This window comes from Antedon mediterranea, chromosome 7 (genome assembly GCF_964355755.1).
Source record: "Antedon mediterranea chromosome 7, ecAntMedi1.1, whole genome shotgun sequence".
In the NCBI taxonomy this organism is placed as follows: Eukaryota; Metazoa; Echinodermata; class Crinoidea; order Comatulida; family Antedonidae; genus Antedon; species Antedon mediterranea.
In genome coordinates, this window is record NC_092676.1 from 23,524,719 (window position 1) to 23,552,043 (window position 27,325).

The 27,325-nt window shown below is 32.6% G+C and overlaps 1 protein-coding gene across 3 annotated transcripts; it reads left to right on the forward strand.

The window, feature by feature from the left end:
- The first annotated feature begins 166 nt into the window (after nucleotides 1–166).
- On the forward strand, nucleotides 167–27,022 carry LOC140055283 (radixin-like). Of its 3 annotated transcripts, none has more exons than XM_072100581.1 (14): nucleotides 167–254; nucleotides 2,409–2,502; nucleotides 7,434–7,517; nucleotides 11,984–12,079; nucleotides 15,101–15,205; nucleotides 16,838–17,007; nucleotides 18,815–18,898; nucleotides 21,230–21,473; nucleotides 21,682–21,845; nucleotides 22,178–22,287; nucleotides 22,824–23,077; nucleotides 23,506–23,694; nucleotides 23,881–24,076; nucleotides 24,833–27,022. In XM_072100581.1, exons 2-13 carry the CDS (start codon nucleotides 2,491–2,493, stop codon nucleotides 24,043–24,045), a joined length of 1,677 nt encoding a protein of 558 aa, XP_071956682.1. In that variant the 5' UTR covers nucleotides 167–254; nucleotides 2,409–2,490; the 3' UTR covers nucleotides 24,046–24,076; nucleotides 24,833–27,022. The 3 variants fall into 3 exon arrangements, with proteins under 3 accessions (XP_071956682.1, XP_071956683.1, XP_071956684.1); XM_072100582.1 differs by lacking the exon at nucleotides 167–254 and adding an exon at nucleotides 475–637; XM_072100583.1 differs by lacking the exon at nucleotides 167–254 and adding an exon at nucleotides 479–613.
- Nucleotides 27,023–27,325: the final 303 nt, after the last annotated feature.

Genomic DNA, 27,325 nt, shown 5'->3' on the forward strand with positions numbered 1-27,325 from the left:
TTATTAAATAACAAAGGCTGTGGATTAAATTCCATGTAAAAAAAAACATTTTAATCATCAAATTGAGAGGAATGAAAAAGAGGAAAAGTTGATTGTGTTGGAATTGTAATAACTACGCCCTCTATTTTATCCTGAAAAATCGATAATCACGACTCCTCGACCTCTCCTCGCCGCGAGTGAAAAGTGAAAACCGCGAAGCGAAAGAGAGGTGGTTTCAACGGAAGTTACCGGTGTGTGAGTGGAGTCCATTTACGGTTTGATTTTCCTATTATTTCTTACACTTAATATATGCTTAGGGTAACATTTTTCATAGCATTCATTATTTAAAAAATGTCTTATTCTGATTGTTAGCTTGGTTTTGCTTAATATATTTTTTAATTCATAAAAATTAGTTAATCGATCGGCCGACACTTTACCATCATGTAAATGGTACGCCAACGGTAGCCCGACGAGCTGATGTTCGTGTGGGGGCGTTGGCAAAGAAAGGGCGGTTGTGTGGTGGTGTAGGATTTATCTTTGGGATTACTCATTTTTGGTCATTTCGGGACTCCGCCTTTCCGTGTTTTTTTCCTTCTTATGCTGGTCGCTGTGTATGTTAATATTGGACAAGAAGGTTAGTTGGAAATATAAGTCTAATGTTAGTATCATCTTTACTTTTTTTTATGTGCTTGCTTGTATTTTATAGGGTAACAGACAGTAGTTGTCTCTACTTCTATTAGAGTAGTACTACTACTAGCCTACTTCTACTAAAGGACTGGCTAGACTAGATTTATTATATATCCATTAAAAAGAGGGATGAGCCTAGATTTAGATCAGGCTAGGATGAGAGGGAGTAAGTCTTCTGCTGCTTCTGTTTGAATCTGTTGGAGGGTCCTAGCTAAATAGGTGTAGGTATAATTAGTTAGGTCAACAGGTTACCATACATTCAACAGGTAAGGTATTGATGATGGTTTTTCATCAAGCAAAAAAAATAACTGACAATTTTATCAATTAATGTTTAATTTATTAAATAATTCATCAGTAGATTTATTTTCCAGGTATTTCTAATTATTCAAGAGAAGAGATTTTTTTCTATCAAAAATTACTTGCACTGTGAAATCAATGACAATTTACTCTTTGTTTGTTTTGTATTTGTAATTGAGGAAATTGATTTTATTTTGAATTACTGTGTTTCATCAAACCAAATAAATTTGGTTTTAATGATAAAAAAATAATAGTTTGGTTGTTGATATAAATATGTTATAGGATTACGTAGGAATATTTCTATAGGCCTATAATTTGTATTGCATACTTTCAAAATGAGTCACATATATGAGTAGTCCCTTGGCTTCATGATACATGCATAGAAACTAAATAACATTGGGTGGTACTACACTAAATACTATTCACAACTATCTGACCTGTTGTGAAATGAGGTCATAGGTCAAGGCCTAATAAATGTTGTTTCTGTACCCAGGCTTTAATTATACTTTTTATGTGTTTGAGTGACCAGGCCACTATGAAACTTTTTGTGTTTAAACAGGGAGGTGATCTGATAGTGTTAGTTTCAAGTAGTAAAGCAAATTAGCTTTTCTGACCCAGTATACTTATACAAATAGTGAAATCGGCAATAATGATAATTAGTGACCGGAGTACTGTACAGTATGCATACAGCCAGAACAAGCATGACCATTTCGTGATAAAGTACAGTAGGCCTCAAAATGGTGTAAAATTAACGGTCAGCTTCTTTATTTAGTCGTGGGTTGTTAAGCAAGCGGTTATTAATTAAGGCTTAATTACCTTATCTGATGCTTACAGTACTACAATCACATCAATACGCTTCATAGCGCATTCTACTAGTACTACTGAACTGTATATTGTGCCATTTATTCCTGTCATGGGCTGGGTGTGTCTGAAGTGAGTCTCAATACCAAAGGTCAATGTAGTTAAAAATGCAAAATGTTCATCATCCACACAGTAAAATAGCAATAAATGTATAGTCTGAATATAATGTAACGTGACAGTCATTGTACCAAATTATGTAACCTTACTGACACAGTACACAATAAAAAATATTCAGTTAAAAACAAAGTATATAAAATAGTTTTGTATAAAGAGGAAATCTTTTTTGCAACCATTGATTTCAGTAGCGGATCCAGGATTTTAAAATAGGGCGTGCCCAGGGCCTAAAATAGTAAATTTTAGTAGACAAACTGAAATTAGTGTCCTACCTTTTGCATTACAAAATTCAAAATTTAGGGCTGGCTGGAATATCCCCTTGATGCCAGTGGATTTCAAGTGAAGTCCACTATTAGATCAAAGTGACAGTATTTGAAATCTTTGAACTGTGAATCCTGTATAGTATGTTTCCCTTCCTATGTACATTAAAGATTAACATTAGTGTTTAATATCATTATTTTATCTTACAGAGGTGATCTACTCTTGGCAAATAAGACGGAATATATTCCAATTATTTTTTGTAATCATTAGGACATAAATTAACAAATCAAGATGCCGAAACCGGTAAGTAACTTTAATTTTTAAAGACATTTTTCCACTCGAAATTAGCAAACAGTGTGTGACCATGTGGTTTAGTAACCATCTATAATCTGGTACTTGGAAGAATTGAGCTTAAAACCTTTTATTTACAGGATGTGCACCAAGACACAATACCACCTAAATTTGATTCTCAGATGATTTCAATATTGTTTTCAATTTTAAAATTAGACTTTGATGTTCTAGTTTTGTCAGTACTATCTGTGCCAGAGTTAGATTTTAATGTTATTATTAATTTGTATTAATATTATAATGTCCGTATTCATTAAACCTCACTCCCATGTTTACAAAGTGACCATAAGTGTTCTGGTTGCTTTAAAAGATGGTATGTTATTGTTTATAAAAAAAAACCCTTTACACTAAGTGTACTTCAAAAAGTAGCTAACTACAATGTTCGCTAATAGGGTGGATCCAAATTCCCCCAATTCATCATTACCTTTGGACTAGGGTTTGGCTTTATTTATGTTTCGTCAAATCACGATAACATAAATTCAGTACTTCAAATATACTAAAGATTATATTAACAATTAGTTTTAATTTAAACAGTACATTCTTTCCATTCCATATCATAATCCAATATAGTTTAATATTAAACTTATTTTAACTTTAAATACAAAAATACAGTAACAGTAATACTATTGTACACAGTACTTTATTAACTATAAGATTTAAATTACCATCAAAGAAATGACTATTTTTCTCCAATAGTAAAAATCTAGTTAGACCTTCGGGACCCAAATTTTCTCTGCTTTTCTCCTCTAAATACAAATTGGTCATAGTGAACACATATCCCCTTGTTTCACACTCACAGGTAAGTGTCCTCTAAATTTGGTTGAAATTATTTGTACTAAAAAAGAAACAAAACCAGTTTACAGTAGAGTTTAACAGTCCGGATTTTCCATTAAGTATATTATAATTGATTGAGAATGTTATTATTAATGATTATCTTTTCAAGTAATCATCAAACAGTATAGATACTACAGTAATTGCTATATTTTAAACAGTGTGTTTATACATGAAATTAACACAGATGATTGTATTTCCATAAGTGGACAGATTATTTATAAATCAGATTTCTGTTAAGCTTACTGGATACTGAATTGTGTGATCATAGTTTACACATCATTAGCATAGAGCTGGATGATACTGCTCCTGGGAATATTAAATTGATTTTCTGTTAAACTAGTGTTAATGTCACTGTTTTAGTAAATCAGAAAAATAATTTAGTATTTTGGGTGTTCAATAACATTATAGTATACACGTTGTTTATACTTGGATTTGAAAGAGAATTTAATGAATAGGACACAATTAATATTCTACTGTTGAAACTTGTAATCATCTTGCTGGGGATTTCTAAAGCTCTGTCCACACAAACTTTATGTGACAACAAAATGTATGTGCCCATATAGACATGATGATGTCATTGCACTACCATATTTAGGTATATCACTAACCATATTTCGGCACATCACACTTTGGTCGTGTTCGTACGGTGGTTAAAATAAGCGCTTAATTTCACCCATGCCTCGGGTTATAAATTGAGCGTTGTTCGTACTTGAAATATTTAACCGCTTAAATGCTTAATCGACGAATCACAAACCGGAAATTACGTTATAAGGTCAGTTGTCTTTACAACCTACGACCCCATTTTCGCTGCTTATCCTTGCGACAAACCTTATGCCTCTTAACGCCGATAATCCTGCCGAAATATGCCTTCTCCTGACGACCATTATTTTACTCATTGACGAAGAATTTGATCCCAATGTTACACGACGGAAACACCACCGACCAGCTAGGCCTACTAAAAGCGGTCTACACCAACAAGGACAGCACCAGCTGACGATCGCTCTCGAAGCGTGTATGGAAGAGCTTCGTAGGAGAAATGACGGGCCTAGGCAGCGAACGTTTGTCAAAATTTGACACATTGCCTCTATCGGAGATTTATTATCCTCGAAGGCCGAGTATAATTGGATTATCGCTGAAATAACCTGCAAATTTGGTGAACATTTTGCCTCGAATTTTTTGTAGCCTGAGGCAAAAGTTAATTGGATCACGCGAACGGAAATCGGGAATAAGCTGGTATTTTCAACCCCTACGAACAGGCCCTTTGTTTGTCAAACTGGTTCTGATAAAAAGTGTAGACAGCTTTAGGCCAAATAAACTGTCCCCATTGACTTTGAAATTGTTGTTCATCGCTTGTGATTCGTCAAATCACTTTACTGTATGTTGCGTTATTGTACAGTATTTCCTTGTGTTGCGTCTCGAGTGGGAACCAAGCTTTATTACACAGAAAAGCCTCTCTGTCTCATCTCGCCCACAAAAATAATTTATACAGTAATCCCAGAAGTGAAACCTAAAAATTGTTTTTATTTGACATATTAAGCTACTATATGTCTACACTGTCAAACTAGTGATTTGCACAAATATGGTAGTGATATGCCCAAATATGGTAGTGATATGCTAACATATTGTAGTGATACTGACATCATGTCCATGTACTGTATAGGCACATCGCATTTTTTTGTCACATAAAGTTTGATAGTGTACTGTAGACAGAGCTTTAGAAAACAATTTTTACATAATTGCATTCACACAGGATCAGAATGGGATACAGAATTTAAAAAGAATGTTTTAAACTGTCATTGCAAACCAATGCACAGCTTGAGGGTTTTCACAATAGTGTTTAGCTGTAGCCTGATACCAACTGTAGTAATCTTACCTATGTTAAGTCTTGCACAGATTGCCAGTAAACTCATTGCATTGACACACCCTACCTTTACAGTATTATTTCCTTCATAGTTCTCTACTTCCCATCTGAATATAATAAGTCTATTATATTTTATCAAGGTTAAAAGAGTTAGAAGTGGTTTTATAAGTAGAAGAATGGAACTGCGTTTGACCATACCATATCTTAAAATCTAGGGTATTTAGTTTAGTTATGGAACAAAATTCCCCAATGGTATCAGTTACTGGAGTCAGTACTCTGTACGATTTTTTTAAAACAAATATGAAGTCATTATAAAAATAATAAAACCATTTTTAAAGAAGGTTTGATTAACGCTCTGTAGTAATAAAGTATTTTTTTTTTAGAGGAATGTATTATGCAACCTCGATAGCTTGGCGATAAAATAGTACAGTACTATCGGAAAAGAAACATAATTCCTCTAGTGTATAGTGCTACTGTACAGAAGAAACCTAATTATGCTAAGATCGTTGAAGCATGTAATGAAATAATTAGTAAACATTCTTACATTACCTTGATAGCATATAATTTAGTATACCTAATAGTAGGCCAATGGCCCATAAACAAGTGACCAGTAACTGCCATGTAATGCAACCTACGCAAAAATGCCCTTCCAATAAGTTTTTGACCCTGCCTGCGTGAAATCGTTAGTGGCTACAGACTTTGACCTGGTTCACCCCGCGTGCTAGGCTACTCGATGTTTTCATTCAGTGTTCATTTGTGTGTTGATTTCCCGTAGCGATGTTTTCAGCACTGTTGCATCATTGGTTCCCACTTGTGATTATGCAATACGACATTTTGCATTTATACTGTACGTCGTTGCGTTGCGTTCTGGTGAGAATGACACTTTATTGATGGCCCAGTAAAATAATGTTGGGCTATAGTATTAGTAGTAGTAATTATTAAAACTGTCTAACTGGCCTCAGTTAAGAATACTGTAAAAGTATGACTCTTTTGATTACAAAATGTTTTGCTATTGTTTTATTTAATCTTTTTGTTTGGAAATGAATAAATTGTTATCTTGGGTATTAAATTGTTTGTTATTAAATTTGTATTGTAATATTGTTGGGAGTGGCAGGCAGTTATCATTTCCGTTTTTTCATTGAACCACACCTTACCAATGAATTAAAATCTGTATTTAATGCTGTGATATTAATACGTTTATTGTCATAAAGTCAGATTTTTTTTATATCCTGTTCTGCAGGCATGGTATCTGTGCAATTAAGGGCCCTAAACAGAAACAATCCTTCCACAGAAATCAATATTGTTCTGTAACACAATCATAATATACAGTAGTATCGTTGGCTCTTTTCTGATTTTGTCAAAAAATATGTGATACTGTAGGCTAGGCCATTGCTAGACACTATTTCATTGATTGATTTCTGTGTATATTATCTCTATGTATAAACAGGTAGTAAAATGACTTAATTTTTTCATTGAAGTTCAGATAAAGCAGTTTATTGTTTAGGAGAAAGAAACACTGTTGTCGGTATATATCAAGATTCTGTATAGAAATGTATAGAATAAAATTAATGAATAACTGTAAAATGATAATAAATGTTTAGATTAGCCAATACAGCTACAATGGAACATTGTTATTTATAGCAGATCAGAATATGATAATGAGCTAATTATTTTAAAAACAAATATCTATGTTAGTACAGTGCCTGCTAGTGCTACTGAAGTATAAATATTTAATATAATGGAATATATAATTTATATTTCTTTGAATACAGTACTGTATAGGCTACAGTTTAAACTCACTCACACAATAATGTTTTTTTTTTTACAACTACTGTAATATACTATGGACCGCTAGTAGGGCCAAAATATTAAATACAGTACAGTACTGTATATGGTACAGTTTAAACTCACTCACACAATAATATACTATGGACCGCTAGTAGGGCCAAAATAGTAAATCATTCTGTTAGATGTAAAAAATATGTATAGTTTTGCATTAACTGTTGTAATAATTCCAATCCATCATTACACTTACAGGAAATAAATACAAACTTTTGTTGTTTTACTAATAAAGACATTCTGTTTACTTGTATTGTAATTGTATGCAATAAAATAACATAGTCATTTAAAACTTATATAATAAGAAATTATGTTTCATTGAAATTATTTTAAATTTCATTTGTGGTTCCAGGTTAATGTTCGTGTGACGACGATGGATGCAGAGTTGGAGTTTGCCATCCAACCAAACACTACAGGCAAACAACTCTTTGATCAGGTAAAAATACAGTTCTTTCATACAATACAATAAAAATAATAAAAAACATTGAAGATAACATTGCTCACAAAGTACTGTATACCACTCCTTTGGGACACGTCTATTCAGAGGACACGCCTACGGTATTAAGAAAGAGAACACTTTCCTGAGAAACATGCAAGGGGAAATGCCAGCCCCTATTCACAGGACACTTTGAGGTAGAGATACTTTGTTTGGTCCTGAAAGTATCTCCTTAATGGATGTTCTACTAAATTAATCTCTTATCCTGACTGGACATTGTATTTGTAACAATCTACTGTATGTACATACTGTACAGTATTTGCTGGCTTCATTCTACTAACTGTATACTGTACCATTCTTGTCAATAACGACACCCGTAAACTTCAAACTTAAGGCCAATTTACACAGAGGAACGTAAAATTAACAATAATAAAAATATAGAACATTAATTCCTTATGACCATTTACCCAAACTGACGACTGAACGGGCGGTTTCCACTCAGGATATTTACAGATTCTACGTGGGACAAGCTACACTGTTTTCTGTTTACCGTTTCCACTTTACAGTTGTACAACAACTTCAAGAGCAGTTCTTTTAATTAAGAATTCATCATTCTAGAATTTGCAGGAAGTAGTATTCTGAAATACAGTAGTACTACAAGCATGGGTCATTAAACTGTAGATGACAGAACTATGTTGTTATTACGTGACAATGAATGAGAGTATACCTAATGCTTCAGTAGTCAATAACAAAATCAGAATTCAATATCCGGTTATATCTGTATATTGGGTATTTTATTGTACCATTATGTATGATGTCATTGCAAATTAATTAAAACCAGGATAAAACTGAAAGGGAACATACAATAACAAAAAGAAGCTCAAAAAAGCTTGCAAAAAAACTTATCCTAAAGCTAAAATTAAACTTTAACACATTGACTGCCAAGGCATTTTCCGTAATTTCTGTCCCAGTGCCAAGTCCCGTTTGAGATGATTATATTGAGTGTGAGGGCGCCATATTCAATGCATGAGGGAATAAACACAAACAAACACATGACATTTATTTTTAGATTATCGTTTACGTACATCATTCATAAACTGCCATGCGATAATTCCTGTTCCAATCACCACTGCCAGCAATTCTACATACAATACAAAAGTGCTACGATTTTGACGTAGTATTACGTCTTGGCAAGTAGCGACATGCAATTTTTAACGTATAAATACGCCGTGGCAGTGAACGTGTTAAATACTTTTTTCCAAATATAAAAAAGTGCAATAAAAAATTGTACAAATAAGATTAAATGATCATTATATTTAAAAAAAAAGAAATACATTTAATAAAATCTGACATTTCAACTGATAATATAAATATACCAATACTGTCAATTCAGTCACGAAAATCAAATTGTTTTGACACACTTAAAAAAAATTAATGCTGATTTTGATATTAAAAGGTACTGTATATTCTGTATTATTACTATTACAATTTCTATATGAAAAATTGTGTAATAAATAACTGGTTGGGTTAGATGTCTATAGTTTACAGTTCACACTAATTACCGGCATTTTAACGATAGCCGCACATGCTTGATGGTTTAATATCAGTTGATATGACTGACCTGGAGTCCAAAGATCAAGAGAATCCACCCATTCAAAGATTACGCCTTCAATTTTCATTAGATTACAAATCTACACGTTTAATATTGTCTTTCCAAATACCAAAGATATTTTACTGAGTTTAGACTGTTTTACACGTCTCGATGTTAAATCGTGTTTTAATTTTAATCTTATAAATAAAGTTTATTCCCCATTACAAAATAAATAGCCAATCACATTACAGTACAACAGTAGTTTCGTCTCATTAAATGCTACCAGTTTGATTACAATTTTAGTAACATTTCCATTCAATCTTTACTCTACTTTACTGGAGGTTAATGAAAGGGATGTCTTTATGGTTTCTATTTTTGGAGGAAATTTGAAAATAGGCTATTTAATTGGGGTAGGGGTAGTGTTTGGAGTGCTACTGTAATAATAGAGATTTATATAGCGCTTTTAAAAGTGGCAAAGCGCTTCACATTGAAATGAACTAAATAAAGACTTGGATTCCAAAGACTTTAACAGCTACAGTATTGCTATCTAGGGCCACTTGACAGCTAACATGAAATTATAAACTACTTTTGGATATCTATTTTTGACAATATTAATATTATACTGTATGTTAATGGTACGTTCTCACATGAGGGCGTGGTTGCGGACTGGTGCATTATAATACAGGGGTGTTCTAGGAACTTTTCACTTTCGTATCTAAAGCCCTCCCTCTGGAGAGCACGGGCTATTGTTGGTTTATACAGGTAAGCTAGCACTCATAGACTACTAACACCACTACTGGTTTGTGTAATTACACTGTATGTTAATGCGGCACGTTAAGAAAATCCCGGAATTGGACGAGAAGAGGGAAAATGATACAGACTCCCTACCAGTACCACCTTCCACTATCTGTTTTTTAAATTCTTACGGTCTTGTTACTATTTTAAACAAACAGCTTGATTTTGTTTATATAAAATGTTGTCGCTGTTGCTGGTGATGTCATAAGCATAAGTAGGTAAAGCTGAGCAAGTCTATTAAATCTTGTCAAAATACAACATGCTTTTAAGACAGAATATCTCCACATACTTAACACCTAAAGTGTTTAGATACTTTGTTATTATTATCTTTTGTTGATGCAATAGATGTACACAGCCCTCTTGAGTATTAAGTTTTAATATCTAAAGCTCTGTCTACACTATCAAACTAGTTTGTGCCCAGATATACTGTAGTCATAATACCCAAATATGGTAGTGATATGACATCATGTCCATATGGGCATTTTTTGTCGCATAAAGGTGGATAGTATAGACAGAGCTTTATGTCATAAGACCTTTTTCTTTTTCTTATTTTCTGAGTATAGTAAGATAATCCATCCCTATTCATGAGACACTCCTATTAAGGGGACGCTTTCTCCTGAAACAAATGAGGTCCTACAATTATTTAACAGAATGACCAACTCCTATTAAAGGGGACACTTCTTCGTGAATGAGCAAGGGGGATAAGGTTTACAGTCAACCCCTATTCAGGGGCATCATCCCTATAAGAGGACACTTTGCTGTGTTTCTAACTGACAAACGGTATACAGTATGTATATCTTGTTTCCTTTACAATTGATATTTTGATATTAAAATCTTAGATATATTATAATTAACTCTACATAGTCTTGACTAAAATATATTTTTAGTGTTAGTTTTACTGTACACATACTGTTTATGCATTATTTAAACATGTGTATCAATACAGATTACTGTACGTAACAAAACTACAGTATTGATAGTATTTTATAATACATGATTATTTCTTTGTTGTTCTACTGTGTCAATTTATTTAAATATTATTTCCTAGTATGCATTCTAAATATTGTGTATTGTGTCAACTAAGAATATGAACACAATTCAACAATAATAAGGAAATAATATTGTATTATAACATTGCCACACGCATACATAATGATGGTACTAAATTCCACATGCCTACATCTTGGAAAAAAATATTCAATCGTAATATGCAACCAATTGTACCAATATTTATTTTATCAGTGTTGACTCAGCATATTTATTTTAATATAGTTATAGTGTTTATTTTGGTATCAAAATATTTCTGAATATTCATTTTTGAAATTTAAAGATTGTATATTGCAAATACTGTGTAGTAAATAGTACTGTAATAATATTATCTCCTGGATAAGAGCCTAATGTTGTGAAACTTCTAAGTGCTGAACATTATTATCCCAGTCATTTTTGGATCAAACGCGCATGGAAACACACTCCTATAACTAGTAATCACCACAAAGTTGTGTATTGACCAATGCCATGATTACCCATTTGTACACCTGCGTGGAAGATACCCATTTGTACACCTTGGTGAAATGTACCCATTTGTACACCTTGGTGGAATGTACTGTCATACCTATTTGTACTGTACACCTACCTGGGTGGAGAGAGCTAAACAAAAGTAAAGTGTCTTGCCTACCTATTAGATACAGTACAGCACAGTACAGCAATGTGACGAGAAATTGGATTCTAACCCATGATCTCACAACCATTAATCCAAGTTCCAACACACTGTGCTACATCCTCTGTACATCCTCTGTACAGTAGGTCTTAACTATAGTACACACTTTTACAGTACAGATGCTTAAAGTTTGAGGATAAGCATGTAACAAATTGCCTTATATATTCGGATTTTTTATTTATTTTTTATCTGATATTATTCTTTTCAAATAGCGAGAAACGGCATTTAAAAGATTTTTTTTTTTAAATAAATAAGATTACGGTTAAATTACGCTCACCAGAGAAACCAGGATTGGAGTGGTATTTGACTTTTTTTTTCTTTTCTCACAATTAAAAAAAATTAATACTTTGTTTTTGTTTTCAGGTTGTAAAAACAATCGGTCTTCGAGAAATCTGGTTCTTTGGGCTCCAATACTCTGATAGCAAAAGCTACCAAACATGGTTGAAATTAAATAAAAAGGTGAGATTTTAACAGTAATTGTTTAATGTGGTTTCTGATTGTTATACTGTTCACTCTGTACAATAGTATTGTGTTTGCAGTACTGTTTAACCAACCATTTAATCAAGAGATTAATTTATAATGTGATTCATGCATGAATCATATGAAAGGAATTGTGGAAAATAGGTAAATTTTTTGAAGTTATTGGTGTTCAAACAACCCATGTAAACCTAATAAGCATCGGCATAATATTGTAAAAGAGGAACTATAAAGGTGATGGCTAAGGATTGGTAAACTGCGTTGCTAAACTTATGGAAAAAAAATCACCCACATTACGATATCCCATGTTTAATGAGTATAATTCTGCTTACTAATATGGGCAAAGTTTTACATGATTCTGATAAATTAATTGTTAATGCAATCCAAATATAATCCCACATCCCCAAATTTGGTGACAAATTTCTTACCCAGGCTCCCTTGTACTATCCTACTAACTGCTGTACTGTGTTTTGTGTACCATATACTGTATTGCCGTTATTTTCATGGTGGTTTAAATTTCACGATTTCGAATCTTACATCAACATTTTGATTACGTTGGAAACAGCCTCTTATTGAAATGGAAAAACGCGGAAACAAATCCAAGTCAATAACGCCGCAATCTACAGTAGGCCTAGACTTGCCAGGTAAAACGGCCGTCAATTTTGTTTTATACGTAAAAGACGAGAGCACATAGGCATTTGATATTGTGAGTTCTGACATAGTTTCTGAAATAATTTATGGCACATTAACAGAGAATAGCTATTAAAATTGTCCTTTTTTATAATCAAAGAAATCTATATTTAGATACAAACACACATCCATGTTTGTTGTACAATACTCTGGTGAAAGTGAGGCTTACTTTATTTGTTATTTCAATCATAAAAGTTGTGGTAAATAAATCCAATGAAATCCAAGTTGAATGCTATTTAAATCAACAAAGATATTGTACTGGTGCCAGTCAGTGTTGGTATATTTTTTCTAAGAAATTGTTTTGAGAATTTGAAATAAAGTATTAATAAAACCAATGCATGTTAATATTAAATCATTAATTTAAAATGAAGGTTTTTAATAGTTTAATGGTCTTCATTAAAAATGAATATACTGTAAATATTGTGTCAGAATTAATTATCATGGAATAAAATCCTATTTCACTCCAGAGCTTCTGCGTTTCTGGGCAATGCAATTTTTGTTGTTGTAGAAATACCATTTTGTATCAGAATATATATACAGTATTTCTTTTACAAGAATATTTCTAAAAGTTTAATCTAAATCATAATGAATGAAAAACATGGTATTTGATACAAGTGTTTTTCTGTGTGTCCCTACAGGGCTGTTGATACTGTACAGTATGTAGTGGAATTGTGCAGCCTCTTTTAAACCTCAATTCAATGCAGATCTTAGACTTACCTGTTACAGCACTATGAAACTGCCATAATGGCTTATTTATAATGCTAATTATTGCATTACTATGCTAATTATGGCATTACTATGCATAGGATTTTATTTCACTTTCTCTACAGTATAGATAGTATAGTTTCAAAACGATCGACTCGATGAAAAAATATGTATACAAACTATTTCCCTGTAAAAAAAAAAGCTAATTCTCGGATCCAATTATCAGCCTTTCCTCAATGTACTACTGGTTTTTATAATGCTAATTATTACATTACTATGCATAGGATTTTTGTGCGCTTTCTCTATAGTAGTACTGTATCAAATCGATTGACTGTCAATGAAAAAAGATGTATTACTATTACTATTACTATTATTATTATGTACTATTTCTCTGTAAAAAAATAAGTTGCTATTTCTTTCCTTAATTTACCGGTTTTCATAATGCTAATTATTACATTACTATGCATAGGATTTTATTTGTTTCTCTACTTAATAGTAACAAAACAATTGAACTGTCAATGAAATAAGATGTAAGCCTAATATTTCTCTGTAAAAAAAAAAAATTCTGTTTCTCGGATCCAATTTTTACCGGCCTTCCCTCAATTTACCGGTTTATAATTTTCTGCATGATTTTGCGTGTTTTTGTTCATAACCAGCTTAAAAAGTATTGTATACAGTACTAGCCAAATATAGCTGAGTCAAGTCCTATTCTGACCTTGTCTGGTTTTGTACCTCTCCACGGTTCATCTAACAAGTTGAATACAGTGGACTTAAACTGTGATGCTGACGTGTGGGTTCAATAGTCAGGTGTACCGTAGTATTAATAGTACAGATTACATGTATTAAATACCCTGTAACACTGATAGGTGTATCAGGTATAGCGTTACCATAGTTGAATAAATTCATTAAAAATTCTACTTTGCATTTAATTTACAAAGTCTTCATTGATAAATTTAGATTTTATTTTATGTACTGTAGTACGATTCTATAATATTTTTCACTTTCATATTGTGAAAATCAATACTGTTGAATAAATCAAATGTTCCATATTAAATATTAGCTGAAAGAAAAATTAAGGGAAATACAGTAGTCTTTTGCAAAATGTGTAATATTACTACAAAAAATATAGAAGTAATACTAGTATATAATTTAAATGGAAGAAAATCCAAAAATGGTATTTACTGTAATTGTATTGATGATAATATAGTAGATCACATATTTGGTATATTCAGTGGACACTGTTAAGTGGACACTGTTAAGTGGACACTTTAATGTAAAACAAAGGAGAGACTATTATGTACAGCCAATCACTACTCAGGGGACATTTTGTTGGGTACCGAAGGTACTGTATCCTCTTAATAGAGGTTTTCCTTCAGTTGTTTTAGGGTGAACTTATCATTGGGAGTGGAGTGGGGTTGAGACGCATAGATTTGATTTAAGTTGCTTTTTTAAATGTCTACAGGTCTCTTTATCTTTCTCCATAAATTGCTCTTTTTTGTAATAATACAAGCTATAAACTACCATTGTTTACCTCATTTTTTACCTTTAATAGTTGACATAGTCACTTTGTTTATTATTCAACTGATGTGATAATTTTTGTTTCCACAGGTGATGTCACAAGATGTGAGGAAAGAGTCTCCACTGCAGTTCAAATTTAGGGCTAAATTTTACCCAGAAGATGTCTCGGAGGAGCTGATTCAAGAGGTCACGCAAGTAAGTATTTTGATTACTCAATATCATCAAGTGATATTTTCTCTGTAAGGGGAGAGGAAATGTGGGGATTGTAAATGTGAGGAATAACCTGTAGTGTTACTTGCAGCCTAACTGGGCTGAATTGCGTGCCAGATGTGTACACTTGACCTCTAGTTTTAAGTCCTTATCCGAGAAGACTCGTTCTACCATGGTCGAGGAGTGACTTGAACCTGTGCTGATTGTATAGCTATGGTTTGCGGTACCCTTACCTTAACCGCTAGGTCGCTCGACCTGGATATCTTTGGTTTATTCAAGAAGTCACATAAGTAAGTATATCATATCTCAACAAGTAATTCAACAGTCAGTTTGTTGGAGATGAGAGAGATGGTTATTCAATTGACGATCCATTGACCAGAGGTGTCATCCAACATTTAGTCATTTTCTTTTTTCTGATCACTAACTAACTAACATAAGGTTTCTGGAAAAGTTAGAATGCATAAGAAACTTTCCCACAGTATCTTTTCTTAGAAATTTTTGCCATACCAGACTTCTGCTATTTTTATGTAGTAAAAGTTTAGTTGACTTAAACATTTGTTGAGTGAATAATCACCCAGGAGTAGTTAGAAAAACACCAGCTGACCAAGGATAAATGAACACAAGATCGCCCATGCATAATCCTACATTAAATATTTAATAACATAAATAAATAGAATATTGTACATATTATATGATAATGTGATCAACCTTTAACTTTATTGTTAATTGGATTATTACAGTATATCCAGCTTTCTTCTTAATTATGAATAATGCTTAATAATTTTTCTTTGAATTCGAAATACGTAATAATAAAGAATTAGGTCAATTTGTACTTAACTTTGAAAGATACTGTACATTAATTACCATTTCCTCGTTTCAATGTTAACGACCTTAAAGTATTAATTACAGTTTTTATTATACAATGGAAGTATTATACTACCATTATAATAGTAATGAATCTTAGTAAATTTTATATTCCTTCACTTCCTTATTCACGCATCTTGTGAAATTATTAATAATGAATGAATTTTATGCTAATTGATTCCTAATTTAGTTCCTGTACTGTTGTATTCTCACAAACACTTCCTCCTTGATAGTAAACTGGTTCTCATGGAATGATGTTTGATATTAAAATCTGGGAAATAGTTTTAAGTTAATGTTCTTGTTCCTTTACCTTATTTTTCAAACATTTATTCAATAACATAGAATAACATAGAAGCATAAGCTTGTCTCACAAGGAACCTAACAATATTTTTTATTCATTCAACATAATGGAAAAGTATAATAAGGGTAATAGTAAACAAAATGAAAGAAAATTATTATTGTTTAGAAGATGATAAAAAAATGTAATATTCATGTATTTGCTAGAATGCAATAGACCCTCAGCGGCCGTGCAATATATGTCACAAGTATGAATTAGTCATAATGAAAGTTGTTATTCTAATGCATGGTAACTAATATAGGTATTTTCACACTGCTTCTTTCTTGTTGTTATTTCAAATATAATAGAAACAGTGAAAAACAGGATAGGTGTAATATATAAATTGTCATCCATTTAAAAAAAACATAAGGCTTACTCAATTAGGGAGTATTTATAGTATCGTTTTTTTCTTTCAGCGTTTGTTCTTCCTACAAATCAAAGAGGCGATCCTGAATGACGAGATCTACTGCCCTCCAGAGACCTCGGTTCTACTTGCATCATATGCAGTGCAGGCTAAATATGGCGACTACAGCCCATCTAATCATCCAAAAGGATTTCTCGCAAATGATAGACTTCTACCCCAGAGGTAAATATTTTACCATTTTTGTTGGGATACAGTACAGAAAGAAATCACTGCTTTGTATCTACGCGTAACCTTTTGTATCCTACGGGTAACCTTTAGTAGCCTACGGGTAGTCAGAACGTAGCTCATGAAAAGTTGTTTGTTGAGGTTACGAAGCCAAACAATGTAACATACAAAGCCAGCTCGTAGGAAAAGTTACAGTATTTTCTTTCTGTACTGTATTACAACCGAAAACAAAAATGAAATCGGCAATTTGTTACATATGTACACAAATTTCTTGGATTGCAGTTACTAAGAAAAATAATTGTTATATTGTTGTATTGAGTCTTGATCATGTGATTATTATGTTGAAACTAATTTATTTTCAATTCATAAAATCAATCAACTGTGCTTCGAAGTAATATACAATAATTATGAAAACACACACTAGATGTAATGAACATATGGACTATGACTTGTAACCTGTTGCTATAGGCTTGTATTTTGTATTAAGCTCTGTCTACACTAGTTTGAAAAAAAAAGTGTGATGTGCCCAAATATGGTAGTGGTATGCCCAATTGTGGTAGTGATAACATCATCATGTCCATATATGGGCACATCACATTTTATTGTCACATTAAGTTTGATAGTGTAGACATAGCTGTAACCTAGCTGATGGTACAAAACCTAGACATAAGAAAACCATAGTAAAAAACTAACTCGCTAAAGCTTGGTTCCCACTAGAACGTAACGCAGGGACGTAAGCGGAACGCAAGCGTTTTAACCAATGACAAGTGAAGTTATAGACAGTTAGCAATCACAAGCGAATAAGCCATCGCTTGTGATTGGTCAATTCATTTGCGTTGCGTTACGTCCTTGCGTTGCGTCGTTAGTGGGAACCACGCTTTAGTGGGAATAGAACATGCTTTGCTTTTTAGTACTTAATACTATACAGTAGAATATAAACTGATGTGTAAGACTAAGAGTGGATATTTACACAGAAGACTAGGCATTGAATCGCTAAACCTGATTGGTTTATTTGTAGCAGGGAGATGTAAAATACATCTTAATGTTTGTAGCAACTGTTTTTGTGGCATTATAAGTGCACACCTTTTGAATTTTTAATTATATAACCTCAGCTATTACTTATTTACTTATTATAATCTAACTTATTGTATAATCATCGTTTCATCTAATGCAATTAACAGCTTCTTTTATCAAATATTGTTTGACTTTCAAGGTTTTATTCACCAATATTTTCAGTATCTGATTGATCTATCAACTTGGCCAGCAGTTGGTTCTTAATTAGAAGCTACACACTTTATGCCTACTGATAAATACATTCCCACTATCACCTTCTTGCTATCTTTAAATCTCAATTTGAACAGTTTATTAAATGTCAAAGGGACCATCTCAAATGTGCCAAATAGTTATAAAATTATATTAAATGAATATTAACCTTTTGGCCTAAAATAAGACATTTGAGAAGAAACATGCAACATGAAATATATTATTACATTTGCTATCATATTTAGTTAGTAATATTAAAATTATGATTAAATTAATTGCATATTTTTGTAGTGGCACTGTTGCTTAGTGGTTTACAAACTTGCTTAATATTCTAAGGTCTTTGGTTCAAATCATGTGTAGTTTTAATTAGATGTGCAAATTTCTTAATTCTAATTGTGTTTAATAGTGAAGTGATAGATGAGATGGACATTAAAATAATGTAATAATTATAAATGTAAACCTATTTATGTGTATTTATTTGTATCTTAAATAGTAACAAGATTTTCTTTTAATGTTATTGTTATGTTTTTGTTTTCGATAGAGTAATTGAACAACATCAAATGTCCAAAGAGCAATGGGAAGAAAGGATAACAAATTGGTACATAGAACATAAAGGGCAACTCAGGTACGTAATCTTGTAGTACTGTAGGTTAAAATTACCCTAGCCACGTCTACAGAGGTAATAGACAGGGATCACCAGTACACACAATTATAAACACTAGGTACGTAATCTTGTAGTAGGTTAAAATTACCCTAGCCACGTCTACAGAGGTCATAGACAGGGATCACCAGTACACACAATTATAAACACTAGGTACGTAATCTTGTAGTAGGTTAAAATTACCCTAGCCACGTCTACAGAGGTCATAGACAGGGATCACCAGTACACACAATTATAAACACTAGGTACGTAATCTTGTAGTAGGTTAAAATTACCCTAGCCACGTCTACAGAGGTAAGAGACAGGGATCACCAGTACACACAATTATAAACACTAGGTACGTAATCTTGTAGTAGGTTAAAATTACCCTAGCTACGTCTACAGAGGTAATAGACAGGGATCACCAGTACACACAATTATAAACACTAGGTACGTAATCTTGTAGTAGGTTAAAATTACCCTAGCTACGTCTACAGAGGTAAGAGACAGGGATCACCAGTACACACAATTATAAACACTAGGTACGTAATCTTGTAGTAGGTTAAAATTACCCTAGCCATGTCTACAGAGGTAAAAGACAGGGATCACCAGTACACACAATTATAAACACTAGGTACGTAATCTTGTAGTACGTTAAAATTACCCTAGCTACGTCTACAGAGGTAAGAGACAGGGATCACCAGTACACACAATTATAAACACTAGGTACGTAATCTTGTAGTAGGTTAAAATTACCCTAGCTACGTCTACAGAGGTAACAGACAGGGATCACCAGTACACACAATTATAAACACTAGGTACGTAATCTTGTAGTAGGTTAAAATTGCTCTAGCCACGTCTACAGAGGTAATAGACAGGGATCACCGGTACGCACAATTAAAAAGACTTTTTTTAATAAAGCAGAGAGTAAAATACGATGCGAAAAACAAAAATTTTTTTAATGCAATAAAAATATACTCCGTAATAGAATTATGCAATAAAATTCTTTTTAAAATGAAATATTTTGTAAATTTATTATTGCAATGGAAATTCATACATAAATCTAAAAATAGTATTATTTTTCATCGGTTAATTTTTAATAAGTCTTGTTTACTGCGGCCACCCTGTATAGAGTTCTTTTTTGTATTGTATTCATCTGTTTACAAGATGTTTACATTACAGTATACAAAATTAATATTGAGTTCAAAAAGCAATGAAAAATTCATACAATACAAATAACAATTTAATCAGGACATGATCATGTGACTTCATTTTCCATATGTTAAATATGGTCACACCCAAAATATAAATATAATATTTATTTTAATGAATCACAATCAATATTCTGGCGTCAATCCATTGAGAAATATTCCTTATGTTCTACTACACGTTTCCAATAGGGAGCTTTTTATTTGTGACGACCTACTTCCAAAATATGTCATATTAGTTCATTGTGGGCACGTGTAGATATGTTATTATTTATGCTGGACGACCTCTTTAGCCAAAACTGGTCTCTCAGAGGGCCCAGTTATGATCAGTGGCTGTGATGTACTAGTACACCGAGGTAACCCCCTACTCGTTGATGTTCAAGTGAAGTGCACATGAACTAGATGTGTACACTGGACCTACAGTTTATAGTCCTTATCTGAGAAGACTTATTCTACTACCAGAACCGCGGAGCGAACCCTTGCCGATGTTATAACTACGTAATTACGGTTCCACTGTCTTAACCGCTCGGCCACTCACTCAAGACGTGTCAGGGCGGGAGACGTCACCTTGACACGGGTTTGATGGTTTCTAGGTCCAGGCAATGTCCGGAGATACATTGATTGACCTGACCTAGGTTGGTCGTTGGTTTTTGCAAAATCGAATACATTTAGTATCATAAATGCATTTTTGAATTAACTGGTTGTTTTTTGTCCGATTTTTTTGTGAAGGTTAAGTATTGTTACTATTGCTAATGTTGTCAATAGAATTGAAAAGCCAGATTAAAGAAATAAAAGAACATACTATTTTGAGTTCATTGACCTTTTAACCTAAAAATGACATAGTCTATAATTCAAATACTCTCCACATTCCAAGACTCAAAGGTGTTATTTATTCAATAGAGATATTATAATATCTATAATTAAATCAATAAATGTGTTGTATGTACCTTTTACTATAGATGGAATTCTACTATAAAGCTGATAACATCCTTCATGTTTGAATGTATTCAACAATGTTGACCCAAGTTAGGACCTATTAAGTAAAAAATAGTGCATTAAAAATCTTTTATCTCTTAATGAATTATATTTATTTTATTGTTATATATAGAGAGGATGCCATGTTGGAGTATCTTAAGATTGCGCAAGATTTAGAGATGTACGGTGTCAACTACTTTGACATTAAAAACAAGAGAGGAACAGTTCTGTGGTTGGGTGTGGATGCCCTCGGCCTTAATGTCTACGAACACGATGACAAGCTGACACCAAAGATCGGATTCCCCTGGAGCGAAATCAGGAACATCTCATTCAATGATAAGAAATTTATCATCAAACCAATTGATAAGAAAGCGCCCGTAAATATGTTAATTTATTTAAATTTATGTAAAGACGGTAGTTAAAAATTGAATGATAATGTGTATTATAATCGTTCATTAATCCTCAAGCTCTCTTGCCATCCCTTTTTCCTCCTTTTTCCCAACAAACCTAAAATAAAAATCATTTTATAAGTTGACACAAACTGTTGCATTGATCAGTTGTTAACTTTGAATATATTTTTTGCAGGATTTTATTTTCTACGCACCTCGACTACGTATCAACAAGCGTATCCTAGCACTTTGCATGGGTAACCACGAACTATACATGCGCCGACGAAAACCAGACACAATAGAGGTACAGCAGATGAAGGCGCAAGCACGCGAAGAAAAGCATGCCAAGTTGGCAGAAAGGTATTTAAATTTGCATGAATGAGTTAATTTTGTGTCCACTTCATAATAAATTGGTACTACAAGTAATGATGATGATGAATGATTATTAAATAATGCGGAGATGTGACTATAATGATAGTATGAACTCCTCCTAATAATGAAAAACATTATTCTAAAGTTCTGCACTATCAAACTTTATGTTACAAAAAAATGTGATAACCCATTTATGGACATGATGATGTCATATTTCTTCATCACACTTTTTTTGTCAAACTAGTTTGATAGTGTACTTAGACAGAGCTTAACAAGGTAATATATCTCACTATATTACCTTCTATTACATTTTTTAACAGAACCCAGTTGCAGCGTGAGAAGCAGGCTCGTGAAGATGCTGAGAAGGGAAAGAAAGAACTGGAAGCCCAACTACAGCGATATGAACTAGAGGCTAAGAAGGCACAAGAAGGTATATATATCAGTCATAGTGGAGTAACGTATGGAGCAAAGGCCCCTGATTTAGCACTCTTTAGCCAGTGAGCGCTCATAGCCATTACGCCACTGGTCATATTGACATATAATCATACTGTTTTCAAAATATTTTATATATAAATCAATATGAAATCAAACAATAGATATTTCCCCTAAATGTAAAAATCAGATTATTTCTGTAATACATACTATTCATTGATCACATCTTTATCATCCAATATTCATCATCCAATGTTGACGCACAAATAATATTGACCTATATTGATTTCAACTGTCTTGAAATGTAAGTTAAAATTATTGGTTTACAATCAGTGAACGAAAAAATGAGGAAAATGTTTTCACTAATATTGACCTAACTTAACTTGTTACCACCAATTATAGATAAGCATGACATCACGTAAATGTGTGTAAATACTTTATTTATCACTCTCATAACATATAGAAACTAAAATCATGTAAATAACTGTATATTCACACTTTCTTGACACTAGCTTATTAATATTTCACCAACAGCTTTGCAAAACTCACAGACAGAAGCTTTGGCATTGGAAGAGCAGAGAAGAAAGACGGAAGAGCAAAAAGAATTGCTTGAACGCCAACGTCTTGAAGCAGAAGAAGAGAAGAAACGCATTGAACAACAGATGTTGCGAGAAGTTCAAAGCAAAGATGAGTTAGCAGCGAAAGCCAGAGAAATGGAAGAAGAACAGAAGAAGGCTGAAGAAGAAAGAGAACGATTGTCTGCTGAAGCCGCAGAACTTCAACAAAAGGTAAATAAAAAAGTTTGCTGTATCATATATTTCCTAATTGTCTTGATCTTTGATTATTATGCATCTTCTTTGTATTAAGTCATGTAAAAGTTGGTTTTAGAACTACATCCAATTGCCGAATAAGACATAAAAACATTTATTCTAAACATTTTGTTTGCTATGAGGAGGATAGCTAATGGTGTTTATGTTCCTCTACTTTATATAGTAGTACTGCATTATATAAATCCAAAGGCATATTACTGAAAAATTGACATTGCTGTGGGTATCAGTGGATATCAATGGAGATACAAAATAAAATAAGGAAAAAGCTAAATCAAAACTATAAATTAAAACAGCCAGAAAAATTTGCAGAGCTTTCGAGCAACACTAGTCCTTCATCAGTGTATTGCATTATATAGACATTTAAAGATATTATTTTTTCTTTATAGCTTATAGAAGCGCAAGAGCAACAACAGGAGTACCTGCAAGTAATAGCTACTCCACCACAAGTACATGTACAAGAGTCCGAGGCTGAAACCAGTGATTTAACCATGGATGCTGATCTGGCCAACGACCGCTCTGAGGAGGAACGTGTCACCCAAGCCGAGAAGAGTAAACGCATGAAAGAACAGTTGAAAGTATGTATCGTTTTTCCACTTACCATTACAGCTCATCTGTGTAAATTGGCCATAAGCCTCTTACTTTTTCTGAATTATTATGGTTATACATTGGCCTATTTTCGATATATGACCAGCCCAACTTCCAACTCAGTACCATCTATTTTTCTTAATGTAAACACATTTTTTACCTGTTTCTTACATTAGCAATTGAGCAGTGAGCTGTCGCTTGCCACAAATGAGGAGAAGATGACGGATGAAGACAAACTCCACGCTGGCAATGTTCGTGCAGGACGTGACAAATACAAGACGCTTAGACAGATTAGAAGTGGTAACACAAAGACCAGAATTGATGAATTTGAAAATATGTAAATTGCAAAATTAAGAGCAATTACTCCATAAGGTAATCATTTTTTTTCTTGTTGTTGGTGTTTAAAATTTTCTAAAATAAAATACCTTAAAGATGTATTGTCCCTTGAAACACAAAAAATGAAGGTCAAAATATTCTAAATTTAAATTGGCCATATCAAAATAATATTAAAGTTATTCACTTTAAGTTGAAAATTTGAGCCAAAAAACAACAAGTTTACATAATTATTATTATTTGAGAGAAATTGACGCGAGTGAAAGTAAACAAAGATTTTGCAAACCACGAGTATGCATGCATAATATACTAATTAAGATTGTTTACAACTTGTCACGGTTGAGACTGTGTTTTTACACAGATCGCGATGGAAGCATTATGATTATGCATACAGAGTAGCCACACAAGCGCGTTGCATTTTGGGATATGTTAATTTTGATTGAAAACTTTGACTGGAAACAAAAAACATCTGTATTTCAGTTAAATGATTTTTTTTCACTAATTATGATACTTCAAAATGACCCACTTTTTTTCAAATATTTTTTTGGAATTAGTCAAAGGGACAATACATCTTTAAAAATGAATACAACAAGTTATTCTTATTGTAAAAACATTTATTCTGCACTTAAGATAAACTTCGAATTTGGATAAATGATGACATTTCAGGCTATGACCACATGTTCTGTTTTTGTAAGAGATCTTGAAGATGTCATCTGGGGTTTATATCCTCAATTAAATATTTTATTTCACCAATCAGTCAACATATTATTTATAACTGCATTGTTTTTTTCCCAGGGTACTTTGTTGTAGTCTTTTTCCGTAACAACTTGGATTGACTAAGTCACGAAGCTACAGTCATCACAGACAACTACACGGCTTGAAAAACTCCACACTGAGTTTACTCAAAAATATAAAAAATTAGTGGCCATAAAATTTTGATATGTAAATAATCATGGTTAAGTTTAAGTTTTATAATTCTCATTATTATGGTAGTTTAACACAATCAGGGCGCGACACAGTGCTAGCCTGACTGGGCACTGTCTAGTAGAAATCATTCCGAGCTGGTCCAGCTGTCTTTAGTCCCCCTAGTAAAAAACGCTGATTTCCTCCTTCCCCAATTTTCCCACATTTCTTCCAATTAAATATAATTGTAATTTTGTATAATAAAAACATGAGAAAAAACAAGAAATTTACATATAATATTGCACTGCTAGTAAATTCTCACTGTAGGTTAAATCAATGATTATCGGGTAAGTCTCACTTTGTGATAAGGTAATTGTAGTGTATGTATTATATTATTGTTAGTGTTTTTCTAAATTAATCTGCCTACTAGATAATTCAAAATTAGTATAAAACACTGACAACGCATAACACGTTCGGTACACCATTAAGTAAGTTTTTTTTAAGTCAAACATTTGTCATGAATACAATTTGTGCGCATTCGGCATACACATAAACGATACATAATATAAATAAATGAACATGATGATGATAACTTTAGAAACACACAATAGTGCCTTTTGCAGAAAGTTATTCACATGACCATTGATAACATATCAAAACAACTCATTAACAATGTTATTTTTTTCGTATCTTTTCATTTCTATAGAACAATATTTTGTTAATAATTAAATTGTTCCAACTTGAATGTTGTATATATTTTGGTTTACAATTGACATAATATTAACATAATATCGATGATTCCTGCCCTTTATTGACAACATGCACAAATGCTAGCTGCTTTACTGTTGATATAACGTCTGTTTTAAAGAGCATTCGCAGCTTTGTATTTTTGATGAAAGATTGTATTTTTTGCTCATTTTATTGGACATACCAATGTTAGAATTACATTCCTTAAATCTTGAAATTATAATGTGCGGTCAAGTGTGTAATTTGTGCAGTCAGGCATGTTATTTATGCATTGCAATGAATTATGGGTGATAGTTGATGTTTGCAAATTTTCCATTGTTATTACGAGCTCGTTAGTAAGACAATAATTGAAAGTATTTGACATGTAAATGAGAAATTTGTTAGCCAGGACTTTTTGGCATAACTAAAAAAAATTTAAAGTACAGTATATATGAATTTTGTAATCACATAGCTTGCTTAAAAATGAATTATTTGCTTTTTTCTTTAGTTATATTTAGGTCAGTCAATTATTATTTTTTTATTATTCAGTTAAAGGGAAATGCTATATAATTACTTTTGAATATTATAGCATATGTTCATATTTATACTTATGGTTCTAAACAATGATTCAATTAATTGTTATCTATATACAATTAGCATACTGAACTGTTAAAAGATTGAAATTCTCAAAACCATCAGTCACAAACCAGATCTCCGGCCAGGGTTCTGTACAAATAAAAGTCCCGCTGTTGATCTGACTCTAGGGACTTAACTACGCCTTAACCAGTTTCTCTGTGGGAACAAAACGATGTCAAGAAAATTTGGCATATTTATATTCCTCCCCTGAATGGACAAGTTTGGTTTCATTCAATTTCTGAATCACTATCACTTATTGCTATATAGATACCGATGTTAATAATAATAATTGTAAAATGTATGCACAGTGTTAAGATATACTGTAATAAAGTGGTTCGTTGTGGGAGTTCTGTCACTTTCCTTCACTGAACATAACATCTCAGCTTCTAATTTGCATACATGGACATGTGAAACGATTCTAGAGAGATTGAAATTAAATGGATATATTATTTTACACCACATGCTAAGATAATAACTAGTAATGATGGCACTTTCTACTTTAAGAGATTTGTTTTGTTTTTTTCTTTTTTAAATAAAAATAGATTTGTAAATTTAAAATTATGTTTTTGGATATTAAAAACTAATTGCAAACATTCACTGATAGTTTATATTGAGCAGGTTTAGTTTAATTTGATGGCAGAGGGATTCTATACAAATATTGTTAGGTTTTGATTTAAATAATAATAAATGCGATTGTATTATTTACATTTAATTTGTTTGTTTCTGGTTTTGTTTGTGTTATGGTAGATGGGTGGTATGGTACTAGATTCTGGTCACTCCTCTCCCAACAAATAAGACGAGACCGCCGGCAATTGGTCATGAAATCACAAAAGGTCGAAGTAATAGGAAAATACATGGGACAGAAAAACATAATTACATTATATTGTATATCCCCCTCCTCTGTGACACCCCTATTCAGGGGAACCCCCAATTAAAATGCTCTTAACGAAGTATGGCTAAAATGTAAATTAATGGTACGGATTGGTGAAAAGTAGGCATTGTGTACGTACGCGCGCGCCCTGA